General features: G+C 42.9%; 1 protein-coding gene across 1 annotated transcript; it reads right to left on the bottom strand.

Annotated features, from left to right (window-relative positions):
• Window positions 1-281: 281 nt before the first annotated feature.
• On the bottom strand, window positions 282-24,995 carry MOGAT1 (monoacylglycerol O-acyltransferase 1). Its single transcript, XM_068405967.1, has 6 exons — window positions 24,797-24,995; window positions 14,986-15,164; window positions 14,360-14,561; window positions 11,482-11,656; window positions 7,806-8,005; window positions 282-4,688 (listed from the first exon to the last, which is right to left on the bottom strand). Exons 1-6 carry the CDS (start codon window positions 24,888-24,890, stop codon window positions 4,534-4,536), a joined length of 1,005 nt encoding a protein of 334 aa, XP_068262068.1. The 5' UTR covers window positions 24,891-24,995; the 3' UTR covers window positions 282-4,533.
• Between the last annotated feature and the right edge of the window lie 430 nt (window positions 24,996-25,425).

Below are 25,425 nucleotides of genomic sequence, written 5' to 3' on the forward strand. Positions count from 1 at the left end.
TGATGCTGATCCATTGATAAACCATGACACACCTCCCATATCCATACACGTGGGTATAATGAGACTACTTCAAAGCAACCTGAAGCCACTTCCCTTTTTATCCATTTTTCCCCTTTATAGTATACAGAGATCATTCCATAAAGTGGGATCATTCCATAAAGTATTAAAACAATAACAAAACCCAGTTAGCCTTTCCCAGGCTTGGGAATTCATACCTGTCAGTGCAGCTGGTAGGATAAACATTGCCATACATTGAAAAAAAAAACCAAAAAACCAACAGCTAAAATACATCAGTGTTTTAATGTGGCTGGTTTTCCGCTTCCCATCAGACAAACGCAACACTCTGTTTATGCCAAGCAGCTATTTAGTCGCCCAGTTCCTAGAGTTAAGCAGAGCCCCTGCAGGGTTTGCTCTTCCTTCTAGGGTACAGATACCAAGACTTTGACTCTTTGATGTGAGTTTAACTTAAAATTCAAACTTATCCTTAAACTTAAGCTGAATTCAACTCCAAAACCTGTTGTTTCACCCGTTCCTCAGAGGAGTTGCCCATCCTCCTGTGCTCCTGCTTCCCCACTGCATCCCCTTGGCACCGTGCTCCTGGTGTGAGCTGCTGCAGCCCAGCCCTTCCCTGCCATGGATCACCTCTTCCTCAGACCCCTTGGGACTGCCAGCAGGAGCCTGGCTTCAGGTGAGCCCTCAGGAGACTTTAGCGAGCAATCGCTCCATCTTCGCTGCCCCCCCCTCATTCCTCAGCATGTTATGACCACAGCCTTCTAGCTAGTCTCATAGGGCCTCCTGAGTTCAATCAGGCTCCAAAGGTCCCTCACCCAACGGCAGTTATGCGTATTTGAATTCCAGTCAGCACATGCACACTTTGGTACAAACCTTTATTATCTCACACCTCCTTACCACAGCTATCATTGAAACAACTGACGTTCATATTTTACAGGTACCATAAAAAGTTAAAAAGCTTAAAATACGCTTTGTAGTTCACAAAGTCAGAATTCTTGAGGATTGATGCGTAAAGACTTTCTGTAAACAGAATTTGGCAAAGAGATGTTCGCCCACAAGGGAACAGGCAGGCACTGTCAGCCTGAGCACACTGCAGAGGCAGCGTTTGCATGGCATAGAGGTGGAGGAGCTATCTTGTTGATAGATGACTAGCATCCCTGGGATTACCAGTGTCATTAAAAGGCACAAAGAGAAACGCACCACAAAGCAGGTCCCAGTAATTGTGGACATCCCACCAGCAATCTGAGCACCACCTGATCCTTCTAATCACGGTTTGGGCAGAGGGAGTGTCACCATTCCCTACTACCTGCCTGCTCTTGCTTTGTGAAACATGAACTTCAACTGAGGACTGTGTGGATACTGACTCTACCAAGCACGGGCAGCCTCCTCGTGGCTGCAGCAACGGTAGGATTGATGCCTACACTAGCCACAACGGGTCTACCTCTTCCAGGGCTCTGGTCTTTAAGCTCAGTATGGCAGGGCTGTTTTACAAACCCACACACTAAGGCAGAGGTAAATATTTTAGATGACCCAGAGCCTATCAGGTTTAGAGACTGCTATTCTATTTTAAAATAGTCCGAGATACACTAGACAATTTGTTACTAAAAGGTAGTTTGGACGGACCATCATAAGCAATATGCAACATTTATTGAGCAACAATATATATTTAAATAGCTTGGAGATCTTGTTTTCTTTTTTTCTCTGTCTTCCTGTGTTGCAAAGCAATGAAAATGTCAGTAGTCACAGTGACGTAATCTTTACTTGTTCTAACTGTGCCAGTTACAGACGGTATTCAGGGCCCACAAACAATTTTCTCATGGAATTCAGAGGTCAGCCTGTTCGGAGGGTACCCTCTGGACCAGGTATTGCCTCAAAATCAGTAGCCGCATATTCTCTGGAAGTTTTGGCTGATTTGATCAACAACAATCCATTGTTACTTCCCATCCTCAACCAACGCTAATGCTTTTAAATTTACATCCTGAGCTTCTCTATCATTAAGGTAAACAGCAGACTGAGAATGAGAGGAAATATCTCATTAGAGCAGATGATGTAGGAGAGAACAGTCTGACATAGACTCCAAATTCTTCTTTCATGAATACATCAGCACTACTCATAAGAGCAGGCAGCAAACTAACAAATCCAAAGGAAATTTCTCACAGCTGGCTAAGCAAAATGACTACTTGGGGCTCATCAACTACTACAGTCCTCAGGACCCTAGAGATCTCTTCCCAGGTATCAAACCTGCCATGTTTGACCTCCCTAGATGCCCTTCCAAGAGCTAAAGCAGTCCTGATCTTAAGCTTGCGTTAAACACGTACAGTCACAGTGCTTCCTCTTCTCAGACCCTGCTCCTAAAACGCATTTCTGCTGAACGATAAGCTGCCACTCAATATTTTGTACACATAGAGCATCCTTCAGAGATCTTAACCCAGGGAAAGATGGACAGAGAGCGAGGAAGTAAGATGTCTACACCACAGTGATCATCAAGCAGCAGAAGTGTGGGAAGGAAGGGCAAGCATATGTGGTGCCAAGAAAGCTCAAGAAGAGCAGAGGTGAATTGCAGGCACATGGACAGCAGTCTGTCAGGGAAGAGGGGGCTGCTACTTCAGGCATCGCGGATTCTAGCCCTGGCTCACAGAAAGACATCTGTCGTCCTAGAGAAAGCGAGAGCAGGATTCACCGGCTCAGTGCTGGTCACCTCTGAATGAGAGGCACTAGAAGGCACAGTTCTCCTAAGAAAACCAACCTGTTGCTGGAGGTTTTTCTGGAGCACGTCAGACCAACATACATCCACTCTGTCTGGCAAATACTGACTCAGCTTTGGTTCATTAGGAGTCCACTCCATAGGAGCAGAGATACTTCCTCTTTTCTTTAAAGACCTTCATCTTGCTAAGATCTTTTCTTTCCAGAGTTTTAACTTTTTCCCCAAAGTCCCAACTTCTTCTAAGGAGACTCCAGCCCAGCAAGCACACAATGTGTCCACTGCCTTTGTGGAGCCAATGCTGCTATTCCTGGAGCACACCAGTCCTGAACTGACCCAGCTGCAGAGGCCCCAGGCTGACTAACAAACCCGTTCATGTCCTGTCAGAGCACCTAACTGATGTAATATTCAGGCATCAAAACTGCTTAAAGCAAACCAAACACTTCAATAAAACCAGATCTGCAAAGTCCATGTGCAGACAGAAAGCATTTACAAATACAAGGATTTATCTCACAGAAAATTCAGTAGTATACTATAATTCTCTTCACACACCATCATCTCCAAGACTAGGCATTTCAACTGAAAAGAGTTGGCTAAGAGCTCTCTTCTCTTCTCTTCTCTTCTCTTCTCTTCTCTTCTCTTCTCTTCTCTTCTCTTCTCTTCTCTTCTCTTCTCTTCTCTTCTCTTCTCTTCTCTTCTCTTCTCTTCTCTCTTAAATGGATATCCACATTTAGGATAAACCTTCTCTCAAATTAGGCACCTGGTTTGTATACAAAGCATCCTCTTAACCTGCTGCACCCTAGAGCTGTGCTCACACTGCCTTGGCCAGTACAGCTGTGTCACACTGCGGCACAGCTTTCCACATACTTCCCCACATCTATCAGTGGGGAAGAAAAAGGCACATATCAAGTACACTTTCCTTGGTGAAGTTTCAGAACTAGACTGAATAAACTGGGCTCCCGTTCCTTCTGTGGAAGTTCTTGGCATATAATAATTTTTAATTTGCACAAGATGTAAAGTTCACACGATTGCCCCACTCACTTCCTCGGTACACTTCTGTCCGGTGCCCGCCATCTCCCTCTGAGGCTGGAACTACCAAACAAAGCTGCTTCATCTTCCAAACTGACAATCCAAAGCACAGGTTGTCCAAAAAAAGTCACATCATTCAGTGCTTCCCACTGCCCAGCATATACATGCACACAGAAAACTTAACACACTGTTCTCCTCCAAAGGGTTTGCTCTGCTCTGTGACCTGGACAAACCACTTTTGCCGATATCCTATTCAGGGCAGAAAGCTCCTATTTATTCTTGAATTCACATGTTAATAGCTTATAGTAGCCATCTGCTGAAAACATACACCTTCACTTCTATGGAAGAGCAGCAGGGTTTTCTGATATTCAGAGAACAACCCGATGTCATGTTTGATAGATGCCAGTAAGTCTCTCAACTTCTAATGACAGACTTCTCGGTTTTTACTTTTCCTGCTCGTGATCTCCTGCTGGGGCAATTTCCTCTGCTCAAGCTATGGTTAGGTACCGTGGTGGCAAGAACATCCATGTGGAGTCTCTCACTAGCATTTCTGGTACAGATGAACCTAAAAGGACAACTCAAAACAGTACTGGCTTCAAGGTTCACACCCTAAGGATTTTTTTTTTCCTCCCAAGAGTAAGATAAAAATCAATAAATCATCTAATAATCCCCTCTTAAAATTATTCCTTACACAAGGATAATTACAGATTGCAAAATACAGATTGCAAGAAAGACATCTTTCCGCACACACTGTTTTTTCCGTGAGATTTGGAATTACAAATTGTAATTTGCTACTCAAAGATGAGAGATTTATGCTCAGGGATCCCATAATTTCTTTTGTGTTCTTCAAATAATTTTCTTAGTTTCTGTAGGTACAATGCATGTAGCTGTTCAATCTCTTCAGTGGTGGGGTTCAAGTTCTGTTTTACAGGGATGGGGCTTCCCACTGTAAATCAAACACAACAGCAGCATTAGCTTAATTGAAGTCTCTTTTTAAGTAGAACTGCTCTCCCTCCTGTAACAGCTTCACCACAGCTCCCAACAAGGTCGCAGAATCACAGCACAATTCTCTTGCCCTGGGGCCTGATCCTACCTTTCACAAACCTCAGCCCTGGGTCTGGTTCTCTGCTTCCTTTTGCTCAAGTTCTGATAAAATGAATTTAAAACCCCCATCATTTCAGTTTGGCAGCAAAAGAGCAAATGAGGAGGGGAATTAAGCTCTAACTTGAAGGAGCAGTTTACACTTCAACATACAATCCCACAGGCTACGTGCTGTCTTGCCATCAGGGTAGTATGGCACAAGTTCAAAGTAGCATTTAAAAAACGTACCTTCTCACCATCTTCTGTTTTGAATACTAAAGGTATGGCATGTGAGGGACGTGCCTAAGAGGACAGTGGTGCCCTCAGCCATGCAGCCACATGAACAAGACTGAAGGAAATACAGGTATCTTCTGATTTATTCAAAACAGGTATCACTGCACCAGCGCCAGAAATGTTGTTGGCTACCTCAGCCTAGGGAGCGGTAGCATGTAAAACCCTCAAACCCTGTAAGGTGTCTCTGAACCACCCATTGCCCACAAATATTCCAACCAAAATGTTCTCCAGGCACTGCACAAAGCCTGCTACCTGCTCTGTCGGAGTGAGAGCAAGAGGGAGCATGGGAGGTAATTACACAGAAGTCCAGAGGGCAGCCTCCTCCTCCATAAAAAGCTATGGCTAAAAATCCTGCGATATGCTAAGAGAAGCTTCCCATAACCTCAGTCTTCCTCGTGTTGTTCAATCACTACAGATTTTGACAGCTGTTCTTGCACTGGAGGCACCGACAGCTTAATAGACCCGACCAAGATTACAGAGGAAGTCTGTAGAAAAGCAGAGTTAAAAGCACCCCCCAGGAGTGTACGGAGGTACTCGAATATCCCTTTCAACAGATGTTGCCACGTCAGATTGGATGGTGTTGACTAAAGGGAAGGGAAGTCTAGCCAGTACGACAAAGGGGCTGATTCTGCATTTTCCTGCTGCAGCGTCAGCTGCCAACAGCTTTTGGGCCCTACACGATGCTGAAATTCAGACTTCACGTGCCTAGGGGTGGGAACCCAGCCCTGCGTTGAGCAATACCTTGGCGGGGTGAAATCAATATACATCCAATACAGGATTTCCAGAAGCATGACTGGAAACACCAAACCACCTCCAAGCCCTTCTGCAGCAGTGTCCTCCTAAGAGTGGAGATTTCTTGTGAAACTGGAAACTACACTTGTCTCTCTAATTTTCTGTGCAGCTTTAAGCAACTTGCTTAACTTGATACTTTAGAGTTGATTCTATTTCTGAAAAGCAGTAATAATTTTCAGGAAAAACAAAAGTACTTCACTCATCAAACCCAAAACACTCAGACTTCATGGACCTTGGTTTTGCTGAATTGCATCTCCTTGCTTTAGGAACCACGGCTTCTGAACTAGGAGGAAACTCGCCGATACCCGGCCACGTTGTCAACAAGGCTAACTGGCTCGGGTGGAGCTCAACGTGACTCTGCAGCTTTCAGGGGCTGAGCTAACACTTTCAAAGCCGTGTTGAGCCATACTGAGACCCCCCCCCCCACAAGAATGCAGGGACATGGTGATAGTTTTTAAACATGAGGAAACAGAGACACCAAAGGTAAGGGATTTCTTGAGATCATACAACAAATTCTATCGCAAGACTCTGGTCTTGCTGATTTGAAGGACTCCTGTGCTTTATCCATGGACCACCTCTGTCCTTGCAATAACTATTACAATGATGAAGATTTGCCTCAAAGTAAAAGACATTCAGAACAGCCTCGATGTCATCAGCCCAAGGAAAAACTGCAGAAAATACATTGTTCTCATTCCAATGCTTTGAAAACTTTTTGGCTTTAAACTAGGTGACATTTTTACCCTGCCTGTGCACAATGTGGGCTTTAAAAATTAAATCTTTTCTAAAACATTTAGCTACATGCTCTGGTAAGATACAGAGCTGCATGAAGTTTAACATAAAAAGAGCTACACTTTTGTCTTAAACATACTAAAATCAAATCATCCCTCCATTAATGGGAGGGCCTTCTTAAACGTCCCTTGTGGAATACCAGAAAAGCTCAATTTACTTTTCTGTAGAAATAGGCTTCATTAGTTCACTCAGCTCAGAACTTAAAAATGATTTATCCAAAACACACAGACAGACAGCTATTCCCTCCACATGATGCGCCGCACAACTCTTTTTAAAGGTGTGGTTGTCAATAGCACTAGTTAAAGCCATTAAAAATCAAAAGACATTCAGTCCTACACTCCAGTGACAGTAGACAACCAGGGATGAAAGCTTTTGGAGAAAAAACTCTCTTCCAAACTGCCTGTCGACATGGTATGCATGCTCTCAATTAAACATGAATGGATCTTTCCACAGAAAAAAAAAAACCACAAAAACAAAAGGGAAGGAACCACCCTAGGGAGCTGCAATGCCATCTAAGCAGCAGCCTGCTAAGGGCTGCGGCAGAGCTGCCGCAAGGCACCCTCTCCCTTCCCTCCTCTGTCTCTCCCCTGTCCTGATAAGCACCGCGTCAGGACTGCACCAGCTCCTTCCCCTAACCTTGCTCTGGAGCACCGCTGCAGTGGCCATGCACCAGCTGAACCACCCAACTGCTGCTTCTGTGCAGGGCTAAGAAATGAAGGTGCTGGGCATCTTACAAAATCACTGCAGCATCCAGAATCCGCAGCAAGAGCTGCAGAGCTGTGGCAGCCCTCTGGTATGGACTGGACAACCCCTTGGGTTTCCTTGAGGATTGCTGAGGGTAGAAGCCTGTGAATAACTGTGAATTAAGAATAAGATTTGGCCTGGGACAGAAAGGGGAAAGGAAGAAAAGAATCCCCTCTTTTAATTGGCGGAGGAAAGGAATTAAAAAAAAGAAAAGGAAATATTTATTTTAAACCTCACATACTTGGCTTTAGATGCACAGTAACCAATTGTTTCTGTTAGAACAGATTTATAAATTCACACAGATATTAGTAACACACGTTTTTAAACATTCGCAAAAGCATTAGAAAAGGCACAGGGAACTTACCAACAGTATGAATAGGTTGCCTGTAAGGTACTAAGCCAAAACTGTATTGAAATACTCCTCTAGCATGAAACAGCGGTAAAGCAAAGCCCATTATCTTTTGCAACTTCTCCTGTACATTTCTGAGCCATGAACCTTTGGGGTTTGCAACTTGCTTGAATAGTTCATTTTCACCAAAGGAAAACACTGGGACCAGATGAGCCCTGTAAAACAATGAACATACTGAGAATCCCACGTCAGCCTGCACCTGCACTGCAGTTCACATCAGCAGCGTGGAAACGGTATCACAACAACCAGCACAGAAAGCTTTGGCAGCTCTAGACTTCATCAGCAACAGGCATTCAACTCTCCTGATATGCAGCTGCTTTGGGTTTTTTGGGTTTAAAAAAAAAAAAAAGTGGTGATTGGTATATAACTAGCAACTAGCTTCTGGGCAGTATTTAGCTGCTTGCTACTCATGACAACTTTTTATGACTGTTCATAATCATAAAAAATAATAATTATATATATCATAATTATGATTATCATCCATCACTATTTCAGCAAGTCCACCCTTGTTCCACTGTATTTTCTCCTTTGGCAAGCAAAGAAGCCTCATAGCTAACCTTATAATGCTCCCAGCTGGGTGGCGTCAAAACCAGATCTCGGCCTTCCTCTGCCTTTTGACCGGAGTAACGCACGCACTTCATTTCAGCACAAAAACGTGATAAAAACCAGACATCCTTACAGACAGGAGTGCAGCGCCAAGTTCCTCTGCTGTCCAATTCCCAGTGAAATCCTGCTTCCTCCAGACTTCTTCGAAAACACTAGCCTTAACCCATTATTACCAGAGGTCAAATCCTACCCACAGAAATTATACTAACTCACTTTGGCTCCTGCACAGCCTAATGAATTCTCATTTAGTTGATGAACTGGCTTAGGAGCAAGGGCACTGACTAGCTCCTGGACAAACTACTTAGGCTGATGGAATCAGTGCAGTTGTCTCCAACAGGCAAAAACACCACTATATTTAAAACTTTGACTGCAGCATGCTTTTTGATTAATGCTTAGTTTCATTATAGTATCCTACACAGTTTAAAGAAAAAAGAGCAGGGTAATCCTAAGCAGTCTCTGAAGGATACAGAGGTATTTTATTTGCTTTAAGTCTTCGCTTCTATATCTTAGCTCCATTCAGCCCATACTATCTTTGAGAAAAACCTTACTGTAAAATAACAGCATTGCTATAATATTGTTGGGATCAATTACTGCAGAGCTCTGAACACCTGAGGAGGATTCACTGAGGACAGAGCTAGCTGGAAAGTACTGTGGACAATCAAAACCCACCTGTATGGGAAAAACAACTGCTTCTACAGCTTGTCAAGCCTGAGGACCTCCAAAGACTGTCATTGCCACTCACTGTTCTGACTGGTGTCTGCTCAGAGGTCCTTTCTCAAACAGAACATATATCACTCAGCCACCTGTAAAGGAAGTATCAGAAAGCCTGGTACATACTGTGGCTGTGTAAATACGCCACTTTTTACTACAACACTAAGACAAACAGGAACATCTTGTGGTGCAATAAGCACCCTGAGACTGTGGGATTTGTTTTAACCTGGTAAAGACTTTTGCAAGATGCTCTGTAGGAGGTTGAGACAGAGAAATAAGTAACTTACAATTGTGAAACTAAAGATAAGTTAGCTGATTCATCATTTGTTTCATGTCTTTAGGATTTCTTCATATCAGATATCTCTACTACCTCAGACCAAAATGTCTCTTCCAAAGCACAGAGGACTTTTGCTGACATACTCAGAGCACATTTGTCAAGTTCCTAGCCAAGGAAGCACAGCTTCTCTGTGCTGGCAGTACAGGAGCCAGGGCCAGAGAGCACAGGTCTCTGCATTGTCCCTTCCTCTCTCGGTATTTGATGCTGCAGATCAAAAGCACCAGAAAAATATGCAGGCACTGTTGGCAGGTGGTCCTTCTCATCCACCTCTCGCAAGCCTCCCTCGCCCTTTTATTTCCACATGAGTTGGAAGCTTGTTTCACTGGATGCAAAGTCTTTGGACAAGAGCTCAGGACTGCCGACAGTGCTGCAAGAGCTGTAACGGCTAGAGTCATACTGCCCTAATGTCCCACAGCCCCACTGTACAAAAATGAAGTCAGGATTCCTACACTTCATGTAGAAGCAGTTTTTCTTGCCGGTGCTCAGACCCAGAATGACTTGTAGCCTCGTGGTTAAGGTGACCATGTGTGAGGTGTAGGTTTCAAGTCACTTGGGCAGAGACAGGCATTACCACCCTACTGGAGGGCTCTAGACGACTAAGCCTCTTTCTTAAAGAGGAGGGCCATCATTTGAAACAAAGGACTTCATAAGGAAGGAGGGGGCCATTCCTGTGTTTTGTGAGTGTCCCGATCTTGTTGTTGTGTGTTGCGGATGCTTTTGAAATCAAGGCCACAAGAGGCACAGGTGTATCTAGTTTCCCAATCCAAATCAGTGTAGACGAAAGATAAACACCAACCTTTGCGATCTGACAGATCAGACATTTATGGACACGCTCAAAAAAAAAAGCACTTAAATATTATTCTAAACTTTATGGTTAAAAAAATAAAAGCTACTGATAACGTTTAGGATACCACTGGACTAAAGACTCATTTAGGCACTGAAGTCCTAATTTAAATGCACAAGTGTTGTTTCTGGGTACAAATTAGACTAAAATGTTACTTTATCGGAGAACAGGTCCTTTATGAGACTCCTAGTGATATGTATAAGAAACCCTCTTAGAATTTTGGCATAGAATAGTTTCCAGGAAAAATGGACCTTAGCATTCTGTGTGAAAACAGAGAGCTCTCCTTCTCAGAGACCACCTTTTTTCCAGTTAATAGCTTAAAAAACTGTTACAGATTTCTCAAGATTAGTATTTTTTTCTCATTGCTTCGCATGTCAATATATAATCCTGGGAACTGTTCAGAAAGCTTAGCAGGAACAAGTCACTGGTTTCAATATTTCTAGTATACAAGACATCTAGACCATTCCAGCACAAACACAATAGCTTATACTGTGTACATCACTCAGCAGGTATTAATAACATCTCTGTTTAGTTACACACTGGTGGCTGTTTGGTAGTAAAAAGCAAGGTAGTTTTTCTTGAGATTTTCACCAAAAATTCCCAGAAACTTACTTTTGCAAATAACAATCTTCAAAAGAAAGTCTTTAGAATAAAGGTGAAAACAAATCTTCCTAGACCACAATTTTCAGTGATGTAATAAAACAGGGCCTAGCTTTCTAATATTTTTTTGTTGTTTCCTTAAAATGATAAGAAAATTCTATCTTAATATAACTTCCATTTACAGAACAGAAAACAGAATGTCTGCTTCACTCAGCAGTAACAGCCAAGATTTACTAATATTGTTTCATAATTCTTACTCTTTGCTAGTGCAAAAAACAACTGAAACAAAACACCCAGATATGCTAATAACACCTACTGCTTACAAATTATGAAAGTCAAAGGGAGTTTTCAACATTCCCAGATTGGATCTAGGTGGACAGACTGGCTCCTATGCCAGACATCTGCACATTCTTAGACAAGTAACTCTTTCAAATTCTAATTATATGATTTTACTGTATATAATATAAACTATATTTAAGAATCAATCTGTATTCAAAGCATACCTACTGCAGCAGCCCAGGTGAGACACCTACCCGTGTTTCAAGGCCATTTTAATAAAGCCCTTCCTTTTGAGGATGTTCAAAGTTAAACTTCCAGGATGTGCATCCAGAGCTTCCTCTGCTCCTCCGATCACAATGACAGATGCGTGGCCACCTCCTTCATTATTCAGCACGTATGAGACACTCTCCTTGGATGCGGAAACCATTCCTTCAGGAGCAAATATTTTAAGAGTGATCACTGGATCTTCGTGTACAAGTACAGTGGAATTTAAGAAATATTTTTAAAAATCTAAATTATGTTTGAAAATGATTACAGCACAGGGCAGGGTTCAAAGATTTGCGTTCAGTCCCCTTGCTCTGCAACAGATTTGGTCTTAGGTAAGTCCTTTGATTTCACACTGATAAGCTACATGCTGTTTGCCTATCACAGGAGTTTTGAGATCTTCAGGGAAGAGTGTGCTCTTCTGCCAACTTAACTCCCCCTCAGAGAGATTCTGTGCCTAAGAACAGAAGAGTCGAATGGCAGCGGATACTCTTGAGAGGCAGCAGCTAAAGCCATACAGAAGGTACATATAAACACAGGCACAGAGGGTTTAACAGAATGAATAGAGAACTTGTGAACTCAAACACGGATCTACAGTGACAAGCTGATCCCCTTCGTTCTTTTCAAAGCTATAAAGCAGCAGCTCCATCCAAGGCAATGGCACGACAGCGTAGAAGAAGCAGAAAAGCCTCACTTGTACCATACCCAAAGACTGCATCAGCTCACTCTCTGGTAACCAGGGCCTGGCACCCAACAATCTATTTAGGCTAAAATAGCAGAATATATGAAGCTTTCCTGGTACTCCTAATACTTCTAATCAAAGGCACACTGCTGTACAAGCCTTTAACATCGACTTAGACCTTGCTCTGAACTCGGCACTTTGGAAAATCCCCTTTCTAACAGATATGCACCTGACCCCACCAGAGTTCCTTAGGGCCCTAAGTTTTACTTCAAAGGCTCATAGTGGTACCATTTACCCAAAAGCCACATTTAGTTACATTATGTTGAAGTAATATAGTCTAAATGACAAGCTAGAGATCAAGTCTAGTTTGTCGTGTTGTTTTTTTTTGGGGGGGGGGGGGGGAATGGTTTTTTTTTTTTGTTTGGGATTGGTTTTTTTGTTTGTTTTTTAACATGGCTAGCATCAAAGCATGCTCTTTTGGATGCCAAGCAAATACTTGATCTCCTTTTACCCACTTTCTTTTTTCCCCATGAGGGACATTAAAACATGGATTATAAAAATCTCACCAGAAAGGCAAGATGATTGTGATGTAGTTTTGAGAGTTGGCCACCAAAAGAAATAGCTTGCTACTGGAGCAAGTTCAGACCTCAGTAAAAAGCTACTTCCATTTGCCATATATGTCTTCACAGTCACTGTTACTCTGAAAAATGCAGCTGACCTGAGACTCACAAATAATTTGAGTGATGCTCATTCACCCGTCAGTATGCATTTTCTCTGGAAGAGAAGCAAGAGCCACTGTCTTTGCCCAGGACAAATTTATCTCCCTGCTGAAGCAGAGATGTCAGCCTGCATGCAGGGCACTGTTCCCCACCCACTCACACAACAGCTCGGTAATGCTGCAACTGCTCTTCCTGATGATGAAAACTCCAGTGTGACAAGCAGCAAAAGACTGGGAGACGAAACAATGTGCTAGGAGCATGGCTCTCAGTTCATGGAAGATTTTTACAAGTGTTTTATGATTTGACTGATAGCCTGTATTATACTGAAGGTCCCCTCTAGTTTATCAGCTACATACCTGTGAAAAACAAGCTACAATGCTGACTATTCTTTAGCATGCTTTTCACTCAAGTTATTTCTCATCTAGCAGGTAAACATTTGTTTCTATGGGTCAAGATGCCAAAAACACGTAAAGCTGACTTACAGGCTAGGCAATGTTCAAAACTGTCGTCTTCCACCACTGACAATCCCTTAACTTTGCAAGACCAAAAAAATCCCCTCAGAAATAACATTTGCATGGAAGGGCATTCTCTGGCATGTTGAAGTATACACGGATATGCAATTCTGATATTAATCTGAACAACATCCTAGCATGTTTCTATGAATGGAGCAGTTGAATAGCTTATCTGAAATCACAGTGTCTGTGTTGCAGTCGGAAACACGAGCTAGATCTCTGTCTCCCAAACCTAGTCTTCTGCACCAGACCGTACTTATTCAAATGCTCTAGTTTAATGAATTTAAATAAAAGAACTCCTGTATTAAACCGCTGTGGGGGAACACTAGTCCTGACTTCATTATACATTCTTCTGTTCCCCAAACTCTATTGCTTATTTTTATCTTTTATTACTGCAGTACCAGTCATGAATATCACACTCCTTTATGACACGTGCTGCTCAGAACAGAGAAAAAAAGTTCCTGTCTTTAGAGTTTACATCTCCATTAAAATGACACAAATTTATAATATGGGACCGGAGTCAGAAGTACATAATGAACTTCCGACTAGAAAGATATTTGTAATGAGTAGGACTTTATGCCTTTCAGGTAAAACATTTATCCTCAATTTGTTTACAAGTGTCTGTACAATGACTAAATAATGTTATAAATTAATATGTCCTTCTCTTCTTGTAAATAACTGGTACACAGTACTGCTGTCTTATAGTTCAAGCGAAAAACAGCAATTTTTTCAGAAAGAAAAAAATCTCAGTGATATAGTTTAACGAAATTATTAATAAAACCTTTCAAATTGTTTTGCAACAACAGTTCACCATAAAACAGAGGTTTAATTTAGCACCAATGTTGATCGTTCTGAAGTGAAATTACTTACCATTTATAGGTACAGGAATAGACCCTACATTTGAAGCAGCAGCTGTTATATGGAGCAACAGCTGAGACATTCTGCTTTTACCTACCAGCACTCATTATGTATTCCCTGAAGAAGGGACAGCCGAACCAGATGGGCATGATATGAAGATATGGAGTAAGCCCAGGAAATAAATTCGTGAAACTTCGACCGGTGCAAAAGTTTCCAAAGGCTCCAGCTACCAGGACCCCATGAGGGTGAAAGCCAAGTAAGTAGTTGTGATTTGGACTCAGATCTGAAGTTTTTACAAGCTGAAAAATAGAGACAGGGAGGACATTATAATTTACCTCAGAAGGATTCTCAAAAACAAGTATGGACATTGTACACTGACAGGTCACAGAACCGATGACAATTCATTTCCCTCTGAGTACTTCCAACTACTGTCCCACTTTACAGATGAACAAAGTTTAAATACATGTGTCTCAAGATATCATGTCTAGCATTTACTGTGCTGAGGCACTATCTTGTGGCCCAACAGTCCAAGTAGAAAATCAGCCCCTGCCCCTTTTTGTCACTAAATCTTAGACTTCCCATGTTTTAAAAGAAGTTAGGTTCACCTTGGAATAAGTATTAGAATTTTACCACAGATGAGTCTTAGACGTTTGTCCACGCTCATGGCTATTCAAGCTGTCTCTGTTCTAATGTTTACAGTTCTGTGAGAAACCTTTTACTCACGTGAATGGGAAAGTATTCCCTAAAGTACTTCCAAACAGTCCAGCTTCTGACCCACTGGGACCGTCTGCCCCCTGTGCATGGCGTTTCCCAGTCGAGGTAGAGCCACAGCAGGTACAGAACAGCAAGGAACCAGAAGTTGCTCAGGATCAGGATCACGAATAATCCACAGCAACACTCTGCTACAATAGACAAAAAAAGGAAACCATAGCAAGCATTGATCATGCCTGTTTCCTTTTAAGATCTTGAATTCCCAGCCCTGAGAATTTTATTACAGATGCTATCAACATGCATACAAATTGAAGTTAGCTTATTCCACGTAGTGTGAATGTTGTTACACTGAGGGTGAAACACCTGCAAGGGTGTATCACCTCAGTCTGTATTTCTTACTCTACTGCACAACTGGACAAATAAGCCTAAGATGATGCTGGTTTACTTTAATTTTAAAAAAGCGTAAGCTGAGAACCAACACACTTGTCTTCTCCCCATGGTGAGGGTGAACACTAATGTTTGGCAGAGAGCATCTGGTTTAGCTAGGGCAGAATAAAAGGAGACAGCAAGAGCTAACAAAGATGTGATGCTCCAGTGAGTGAGAAGAGGAGAGCTAGGGAAGGAAAGAGGGCCACAGCAAGATCTCTTTTCTAACAGGAGTGGTGTCAGGCAATCATTTTCCTTTTCTGTTTCTTAATTTCTCTACCTATAAAATAGGCACGGTAGTTCTGCTCCCTGTGAAGAGTGCTCTGTGACTGGCCAAGGAGATGCATTAGGCAAGACCAAAACATTAAGAGGTTCCATTTCAGCCTCTAAACATGTCACTGTTAAGTGGAAACTCACCTTTGCTCTGGGAAAACAACAGCAATTTTAAGTCCTGATACTTTCAGACTCAGGTTAATAAGAATTGTAACATCCTACCACAATAACAATACATAGGAAGTATATTACACACAATTCAAAAAGCCAGAAAAAGTTGTTTGATTAAACAAAATATGTTACTTTGGGGCTCAACCCTGAAATAATTATTCATGGAAACTCCCTATGGAAACATTACCTTTGTAGGACTTGCAGAATTTTGCACTCTTGCAGACACTCAAGCAGCTATGGACAGAGTCAGCTGAAGCACAGTACAGCTGTACCTGCTGCTCCCTGCCCTGTAGTACACCCTGCAGCAGCCTGCACCCTCCGATGTCTTGTGAACAAAACACATCAGGATCAGAGTAATTCAGTAGATGCTGAATTCCAGGTTTGCAAGGGAGCCAGGGCTTTAAATTCATGTATTTATACAATGGCAAGCAAAACAGGGCCCAGTCCTCACTGGAAGTCTCAACAAGCAAAGTTGTATGAAACAGGTGTTTTTCTGTGATATTTTACAAAGCAGAGGTGGTACTTTGTATGTCCCACAATTGACTGGCTTTCATGAGGGCAATATCCTGTTATGTCCTAAAAGGAGTTATACCAGTGAAACATACTGAGCTAAATACATAAGTAGAGCGGAGTAAAAAAATAACAGAAGTATATCAGGCAATAATTTGACTAACACAATGTAAATACTACCAGAACTGAAAACTAATAAGCAGATGGACCGACAGTAAAAACCACTCATCCTAGTTAAGATCAGCTTCATTCAAGAGAGAGATTACTTGGGCATTGAAAACTCACAGCAGATTCCCTATACCAAGCAGGTTTTGAGCTGCTGAAATTCAGAGCTTAACTTGGCCTATTGGCACTCTTGTGTTTCCTCCAACCTGAATCGTTATTTTTTTCCAAACTTCTGCCAACTTGCCCTCATCCTCATTTAACTGTGCCTTCAGAGTAGAAATTGATATATTGTCATGGGGTAACTGAGAACGACTGCAGAATCCAGAAGCAGACAGAGCAACCAAAGCTGCTGGCTAGATTGAGTAGGAAAGAAAGGGATGAACATTCCCATTTCTGGCAGGGAATGAGCAGGAAAGTAAGGAATTGCATTTGCTCCGAGGAAGGGAGAAGGGAACAACCATAAACAAAACGAGAAGCAGGATCAAGTCTACTGTTTTGATGGATACTCCATTCTTCAGTACCATCAGTATCGAAGCTCATTGCTTCCTGCTTAAACAGGCAACCCTGGTCTTGCACAGAGAAGCACCTCAGTAAAAGCTCTAGAAAAATACCACAGCTAACTAAGGCCCACAGACCTCCAAAGCCGATGTGGAAAACTCCCAAAAGCTGCAACGACGAGTTCTAGGGAACATCGTTAATGCAGGATGAGTAACACAGCTGAAAGATGACACTCAATTCCACTGCTCCGGAGGGAGAACTCACTGGGAATCCCACACTAGCAACACTTCAAAATAGAGCACAGAAATACTTTGAGGAAAAGTCATTACCTATTCTTTGAAGAAGAGATCCCGAAACTATAGAAATTTCTAGGAATGCTAATCTGGACAGGATGCCCAGGTTCACAGCCTAAGTTTGAATAAGTATGAGAAGTTTTTTAATTGCCATAAATCAATTAATTTCAAGTTGTTACACAAAAATTGACAAGTATTTATATTTCCTACCCTTCCTTTCATAAGGACTTTTGGCTCAGTGCAGAATCACATGGCTTTTTACTATCAGTTTCCTGATAGTAAAATAGCTGAAAGATGCTTTGGATCAAAGTATCCTTGTTGTAAGAGCTAATTAAATCAGCAGCAGTAAGTGCCAGACAGCACTGTTTAATACCATGCAGATAAACATACACGAGATCAATGAGCTCACTGCTTTGCTCTAGCTAGAACACGTTCCTATGTGCATGTAAGGTATGGGGAGACAAGTGTGTCAGCACTCCTGAGTGGAGCTCAGCATCTTGTAGGAAGAAGCTAGTTTATAATTGCATTCGCAATGAGACACACAAAGTAAATTCCTTCTACCATACCTCCTTATTATTTCAATGCATTAACAGCCTGCAAGGTGAGTTAAACACTGATGACTCAAACCCAATCAGCCTATAAACACAAAACCAGTGTTTTCTCCTTCAGAGAAGGCTGAGAGTAAATAAATGGCAACCACTTTACCTACATTCATAAACAAATTCCAGGCAAAAGGTTAATAACTTGGAATTTGGCTCTTTTCTATATCATTACCTCCTTGGATGTAGTTCCAGTGTACACTGTAAGCATAATTTTTTGCTTAAACTTGGATTAAATCTTTGAAAGTATCTCCGTGGTGTATTGGAACAGTGGGGGAAAAGGGAAACAATACAGATTAAAAGACAAATCACTGCCATGGGACTCTGAACAGCTGGTTTGCCAGCCAGCACTGGCAAGACTTTACATTCCTTTTCCTCCATTTCCCCATTTACAACATGTGGATACTCATTGACTGCAGGAAATTGATGAAAAATATTCCATATAGTGTTAGCTGGCAGCCATCCTGCCCAATGATGTTTGAACACTTGATGCTTCCTTCATTAAACAGGCTCTAAGTTTGCAGCTGTGGGCACCAAATTCATAAAATAGTTAAATACCACAGAGATAGGAAGTAGGAAACCAGCACATTGGGTGGGGAAATACAGGTAATCCCAGCAACTGGAAGCTCTAAATGCATCTGCAGTTACTAAGGAGTCAAAAATGTTTCTGTAATATCTATTGTGAGGGCCACCAAATCTAAGATTGTCCACTAAAAGAAAAGCCTCCCATTACTCTCAGACCAGTCACAGACCATGCCCGGCCAGTGCAGGAGTATCCTAGGTGGCCAGGGCGCTCGTCTCAATCCAGACAGCACTACAGGCTCTCCGTAGTACCCCACAAAGCCACGCAAACCAGCTCGCACCAAGACCTCCAGACCACTCAACAACTCAGACAGGTCTGAACTATGAGCCAGCTCTTGCTGTTTCCCACATGCCCTTAGCAAAGCTTCCTCTAAACACATTGAGCTGCTATGTCTTAAATGAGCTGGAGACTTCCAGAGGTCAGTGATTTGAACCTCATCCCACAAAGGACGTGATAAACAGGACATCTTTATCCCACTGGCATTCTAGTGAGTACACAGGTAGAGATATGATTTTTAATATTGTACTTTTCTGGGCTTTATGAGTACACGTGCATACCAATACACAAAGCAAGGTGAAAAAATCATTCCTTACATTTATGGCCACAGCGGAAAAAAAATGAAAGATGGCATATTCTTCAACAACCATGCTGATACACTTACAACAGTGTAGTGAAGGTCCTTTGTCCGTTTATTGGTCACAACTGGGAGCCCCAGTCACAAGGATATTTGAGCATTCCTACCATGGGAGCTGTATTTCAACACTACTATGATAATAAACAGAAACCCTCAGATGCCAAGGTTTGGAGGCTGGTTTAAAGGCTTATTTACTCTGGAATTTGATTCCAGTTCCCAAGCAAGCAGACCTTCCACTGGCAAATACTGATAAACTAGAGATACAGAGCATTAGGCACTATTGACTTGTAGATAGAGTGGTCTGGATACAGTAAATCCCCAGGTTACTAATTACCAAATCCTGAGACAGCATGCCAAATTTAGTCTACTTATTTCCTGTTTCTTTTATTTCTTCTTAGGCATCCACTATCAGTTATGCTCACATACAGGTTGCCAAGCCACATCCTCTGCCCTGATGCAGCACAGCCGTTTTTTCTCTTCTTATTCTCGAGAGATACAAACAAATATACATGGATACATGGTTAAACCCCCTCCCTAAGATGCAGGTGACAGAGGTCGCATTCCTAGAAATACTAGTCAGCCGAGTATCAGTAAGTACCCTGTTATTCTCTGTCATCACACATCAGTTCCTGCCCATGGGCCAGCAACAAGCTTCAGGGACAGACAAATACAGACTGACAAAAACAAGCAGCAATACCAGCCAGCTTGCCAGGAAAGGCTCATAGAGCTTAGCTGAGTTTTCTTAGGTATCAAAAGAGAGTTTTTTAAAAAAGGCTTTGAGGAAGAATGAGACCATTTTAGTTAGCCTCCTACAGCTGATTAATTAAATCAGCACCAGATAACAAAACATCATGACATGTTTGGGGAAAAGGTGGTTTTTTGCTTTAGCACATTACACTGACACCTGCTTTCCCAACACTTAAGTCACTTATTACTCCAGAAGCAATATATCACTCTGTGGCAAACGTTTCATCATTTCTATTCTTTTGGGGAAGCCAGATCCACAACTCAAAACTGTCTCCAGCCAACTTCAATTAACAGAGCACTTCATCCTACATGCTACATGCACAGAAGTTTAACCACTAGAGAACAGGATGTACTTTAATATACACCAACGTCTTTAGCATATTATTTTGTGGCTTCATGCATATTAAAGTATACCTTTTATTATGTACTGATTTTGTATTATTAAGTATTTTGCAAATAAACACAGGGGTGCATGCACAACAGTCACCCCCTAGGTCCCCAGTAAGCCAGTGTGCCACTGCTGGACCTGGGAAGTGAGCCACAGAAGATGCACCATTCTCCCCTACCACCACCTTGTCTCAAAACAAAATCCTGGTATCCTTGTTATAGGGTTAAACTCTCTCTCATTTCTCTCTCTCATTGTCTGGACCAAGACACCACCTCTCCACCCAAGCTACCTAGTTCTGCATTTTATTTTGTTCATGCTCAAATCCTACTGTGCCTTTTCACATGAAATGCACAGAAGCTGGCAGATGATAAGCTCACCAACTGACCTTCTAGCTTTATTTTCTCCAAAATGCTGTTATTTGATTTGTGTACATCAGAGAGGAAGAAATACAAAAGGCTAGAGTACCTGCAAAGCAGCACTTAAACCAAACCTCATTGATTTTTCTGTGTTTAAATTGTTTTGCCTTTAAATGAACCCTTTGATCTACCTCCTGCCTAGGTAGTGATCACCTCCCGATACAACCTGAACCAAACTCTCAGATGTGCAGTAGTGAGGCACACAACCCACCCCTGCAGCACGCTTACGTACCAAGGGTAAATCGCTGCTCAATAACTGTGTGAGAAACAGCAAACCTACACCAGTTCCTAACAGGAGGATATCAGACATACTATTAACTGCAGCAAAATAAATTCAGTCAAAGTTCTTAAGAAAAATATTTCCAAGCTTAAAAAAAAATATTTCATGCTAAACACCAGGGACATCCATTGCATTCATCGATGGTGTCAATTTCTTTTGTGTATATGTACCGTGAAACCTACAATACAAATATGGGAGTGACCTGAGCTCTCTTCTCTCACCCCTAGTCGGTCCAGCAGCACTTACAGGCTTGGAGTTTTCATTTCTCCAGGTGACTTTCTGCCTGGGGTTGGGCTGGACAATGGCACAGAGACATCACAAGCAGGTATCAGCACACAGCTTCACAGGCAGACATGATATGGGTGCTGCACGAGCTTGGAACAGGGCCAGACCTGCCCCGCAACTGTTAGCCCCTGCCCTAGCTGAGGAACATCTAACAACAGTAATTACAGGCATAAAACTGCTCCTATCAAAATTGTCTGTTTCAGCTTTTTTTCCAAAGTAGGTACTCTGAAATTGCAAAACTCCATATATTGCCTGTTTCAGCAGTGAAACACTAACGACTTGAAACTATGCTTCAGCCTGAAGCTGTTCTGGATTTCTGCTTAATACAGCAAGAAACAGCATCATTTTAGTGTTTCCTGTTTTTCAGTTTTCATAGCTTTAGTTTAGTTCTAGACTCCAGGCTGATATCACATAGACAGCCCATTTAAAACACTCTTCTTTTTCATGGAACTTTACCTAATCTGTTTTAGCCTGCTGCACGTAGAGCACGTAAGATAGGAAACCATAATGCAGTTTCAGCTGGCACAGGGTGGGAAACTGTTAGGTGGGCACTTCTCATCTAATCCAGAAGCTCTCAGATACAGATCACAGTATTATTACAGATCACAGAACTTATTTTTGTTTCTGGTGTCATGCCCCTGGATAACTAACAGAAGAACCACTGCTACAATGAGAACTTGTGTTTTCTGCTTGAGGGCGAACTTTGGCAGCTTGCAGTACAGAGCAGGAAATCACAGGAATGTACACCCGGAATTTTAAAGAGGTTCCTTTTGTACGTAATGAAATTCTGTGCACATCTGTACAGCTATTTTGAGGCAGAGGCATGTCTATTCTGCTTATGCTCTGCAGCAGATGCAATGTATCTGTAGTGCAGACCCAGCCCAAGCCAGTACGCTGTGCGAAGAAGCAGAACTTTCTTGTTTGTACCGTGCTACTGCAGCTCTTTGTTCAGTACTTGTTGACTGATTTGCTCTTTCTACAAGCGGTGATGAGTTTCCGAGTCTTCAACAACTATTGCATATATGTATTTCAGGCCAACTTGTGAGTAGCCTTTAGTCACACAAGCAAGAAGGCATTTTCAATCAGCAATTCCATGGTCTCAGAAAACCATGTAGCATTACAACAAAGCAAGCCTGGAGTGCAAGTGGCAAAGACCAACACAATGTGCTTTTTACATTAAATTCAGCTACTCTTACGTGTCTCAGCCAGGAAGATAAAACCAATGCTTGATTTTCAGAGTCTTCCATCCAAGTCACATGATGGATTCTAAGTTGTAATAGACTCACGTTCCCCTTACAGCTTACTCCGTGTGCCAAATCATGTTCTCACATGTCACTTCCCAGATTTAAAGGATATCATTACCCAACTCAGCTTTTGTCATTCAGGGCACCAATTTTTACAGTTATCTTACTTTATCTGTTAGTCCTATCAGTCCATGGCACCTCACCACATACCTAGATGGACAACTTTAGGAACTAACCAGTACAGTATTTATTCACTGCTCTGAACAGAATCCCCATATCTATAATATGAATAATCAGTTATCATACGGTGTTACCTGTTCATGTTTTCACATGCAGAGATTTTTACATAAGAAAGACTGAATCTACAGGAGATCTTGCTTGGTATAAACTAGTTCCAGCCATATACCAACCCCCAAACAACACCTACCCCTCCAACCTATCCGGGGATGAATTCACACAGTATTTCACTTGTACTGCGGCATCCCCTGCACGATTTGAAAGTGTCACTTTTGTATTCAAGAGCTTACAAACAATGTTTCCACACTCTGCCTGCTCAGCAGACCAAAAAAAAGGCTGAAAAATCCCTACATAATAGCAATTCAGAATGTAGAAACCAATCCATTTTTCACTTTTTTAAGTCATTTAGGATTCAGCCATCTGAATTTTCCTGGAGCTAAGTGAAACTTTTTGGCCAGATCACTCCAACTGTCCTGTGACTGAAAGGGTATGCCTACAAAATGACAAGGTCACCTTGGTTAGCTCTAAAGATAAACAACCCCATGAAAGCACAAGCAGATGATTATTATTAGAATCAATTTGCCCACCAAAATTCAGGCATTCTTGCAAACAGATTTTTTCATGATCATGCACTCACTATATTCAACATAACCAGCCATAAGACCACCTCCTTGTTGACTTTCCTTGATGTTTATTCCCAGGCAGCACCAGCTGCAGAAGACAGCTGCCTACTTCTCCCACTGAAGCGCAGCAAGAGTGGATTTTCTGCAGCCCCATCACTTCTAGTAAGCACAAAAGGATGTGATTTTCTGCAGCGTTGTTACCAGCCAGGCTAGGAGAAAAAATTGTTTCCTTCCGCTGCCACTGAACTTCCACTGCCTTATCGTTAGACTGGAATAATGGGATATGCCAAGATCTCATTCAATAACAGAAAATTAAAAGCACTGGCTATTTACAATGTAGCCACAAACGTGAACTGTTTATAGTCCAATCACATACAATTTAGAGGTAACATAAACCAGCCAAATGCTAAGGATAAATCTGTGAAGGTGCTTCATACCCTCCACACGTCCCTGCATAACCAAATCATTTATGTGTGGGCTAACAACCTAAAAACAATTGTCTGAAACACATCAGACCACCATCTGATTGATACTACATTTGCAAGATATACAAGGAGGATACACACACATTCCTTTTCTTGTAAGCCCTAAAGCATAGCTGATTGTAAAGCATTCCAACATTTCGAGTAACACACAGGTAGTCAGTTGCTCTGTACCTCAGAACAGTTTTGTTCCACACAGACCATTCAATAACCACTTGCCAACTTACACAATCCATGGATCTGGTCCCAGAGAGTTAAAGCTTAGCTTACCTTATCAAGTGACTCATTTTATCAAGGTCAAGATAACTACCCATGAGAATAAGATTTGCTGCTGTGAATAGATGTTTAGTGATAGGAGTCTATTAAGAAAATTCACTACAGAGAAATAATCGGTGGAAAACGTTTACCAAGTAGAATTGTTAGGAACACTTTCTTAAAGCAAGTGAGGACATTTTGCATAAAGCTATGGAAGTGGCTGCATTTAAGCCAGTTCGCTGTTGATCCTTGCTAATTTTCATCACCTAGTTAAATAAGAATTTTATTGAACTACAGTATATAGTTATTTTACAAAATCAGTAATGAAAACAGCATTAGTCATATACCAGCCTTTATGCTCATGTTCAACAAAAGTTGTTAGTTGTCAGAAACCTAGTGGGTGTCTCAGTGAGGAGCCGCGGTCACTAGTTGTTTAAGATCATTTGGAAAAGAATCCATAGAAAGAAACAGACCGCCCCAAAAGGTAAAAAGCCATCCGCAGCCTGCAGGCAAGAGAAGGCCCAAGCCCGCAAGTGCGAGGCTCCTGCCCGCCCGGGGTTGGCCGGGGAGCCGCTCACGGCCCGGCCACCTCTCCTCCCACGCGGAACCACAGGGGGACACGGGCCGATGCCCACGAGTGACACCGGTTAAGGAAAAAGCCGATTCTTTCCCTTCTGTCTCTGGGGCAGGGGCAGGAAGGAGGAAGGCTGTTACCCAGCAGGAGAAAGGAGAAGATCCACTGCAGCACGGCGACTGTCTGGATCCTTCTCTTTAGGGGGATGTTGATGGGGGCAAACTCGACCTTCATGCTGACGGCGGGAGAGCAGCGCGGGGCCGCACGGACCCGCCGGCTCCAGCCCCAGCCCGCCGCCCACCGCGGCCCCGGCCTGCGGCGCAGGGACGCGCCCCCTCCCGCCGCCGGCGCTGCCCACGGCCGCGGCGCGGCCCCAGCAGGCGGGGACGGGGAGGCGGCCGCCCTGGCACAGCCCGCCCCGGACCGCGGGCACCTGCCTCCCCCGCGTCCCGCCCCGGCCGCAGGAAACCTGATCCTGAACCGGGAGCGGGCAGTGCCCGGGCGGGGCTGAGGGCCGGGCGCGTCTCGGAACGCCGCGACACACCCCTCCCCCAGGAACGTCCCGCAGCCCCGGCTGCGGCTCCGAGCCGCCGAACGCCACCCCCGGTTCGAACAAACGGCACCAGGCAACAGGGGCAGAGGCACCCGCGGCTTTATTAGGCCGAGCTACAACCCTCAGGCCCGAGGAGCCGAGCTACAACCCTCAGGCCCGAGGAGCCGAGCTGCGCGGCGGGAACTCTCCCCACACGGACGCGCCAGAGCTACACAG

This window comes from Nyctibius grandis, chromosome 8 (assembly GCF_013368605.1).
Source record: "Nyctibius grandis isolate bNycGra1 chromosome 8, bNycGra1.pri, whole genome shotgun sequence".
In the NCBI taxonomy this organism is placed as follows: domain Eukaryota; kingdom Metazoa; phylum Chordata; class Aves; order Nyctibiiformes; family Nyctibiidae; genus Nyctibius; species Nyctibius grandis.

Excerpts from the sequence above, each read along its gene's own strand:
- MOGAT1 (XM_068405967.1), bottom strand. The coding sequence starts at position 24,890 with ATGAAGGTCGAGTTTGCCCCCATCAACATCCCCCTAAAGAGAAGGATC. Across the intron at positions 14,562-14,985 it reads GGGAATACTTTCCCATTCAC|CTTGTAAAAACTTCAGATCT; the intron begins GTGAGTAAAAGG and ends TCTATTTTTCAG. Across the intron at positions 4,689-7,805 it reads GCAACCTATTCATACTGTTG|TGGGAAGCCCCATCCCTGTA; the intron begins GTAAGTTCCCTG and ends TTTGATTTACAG.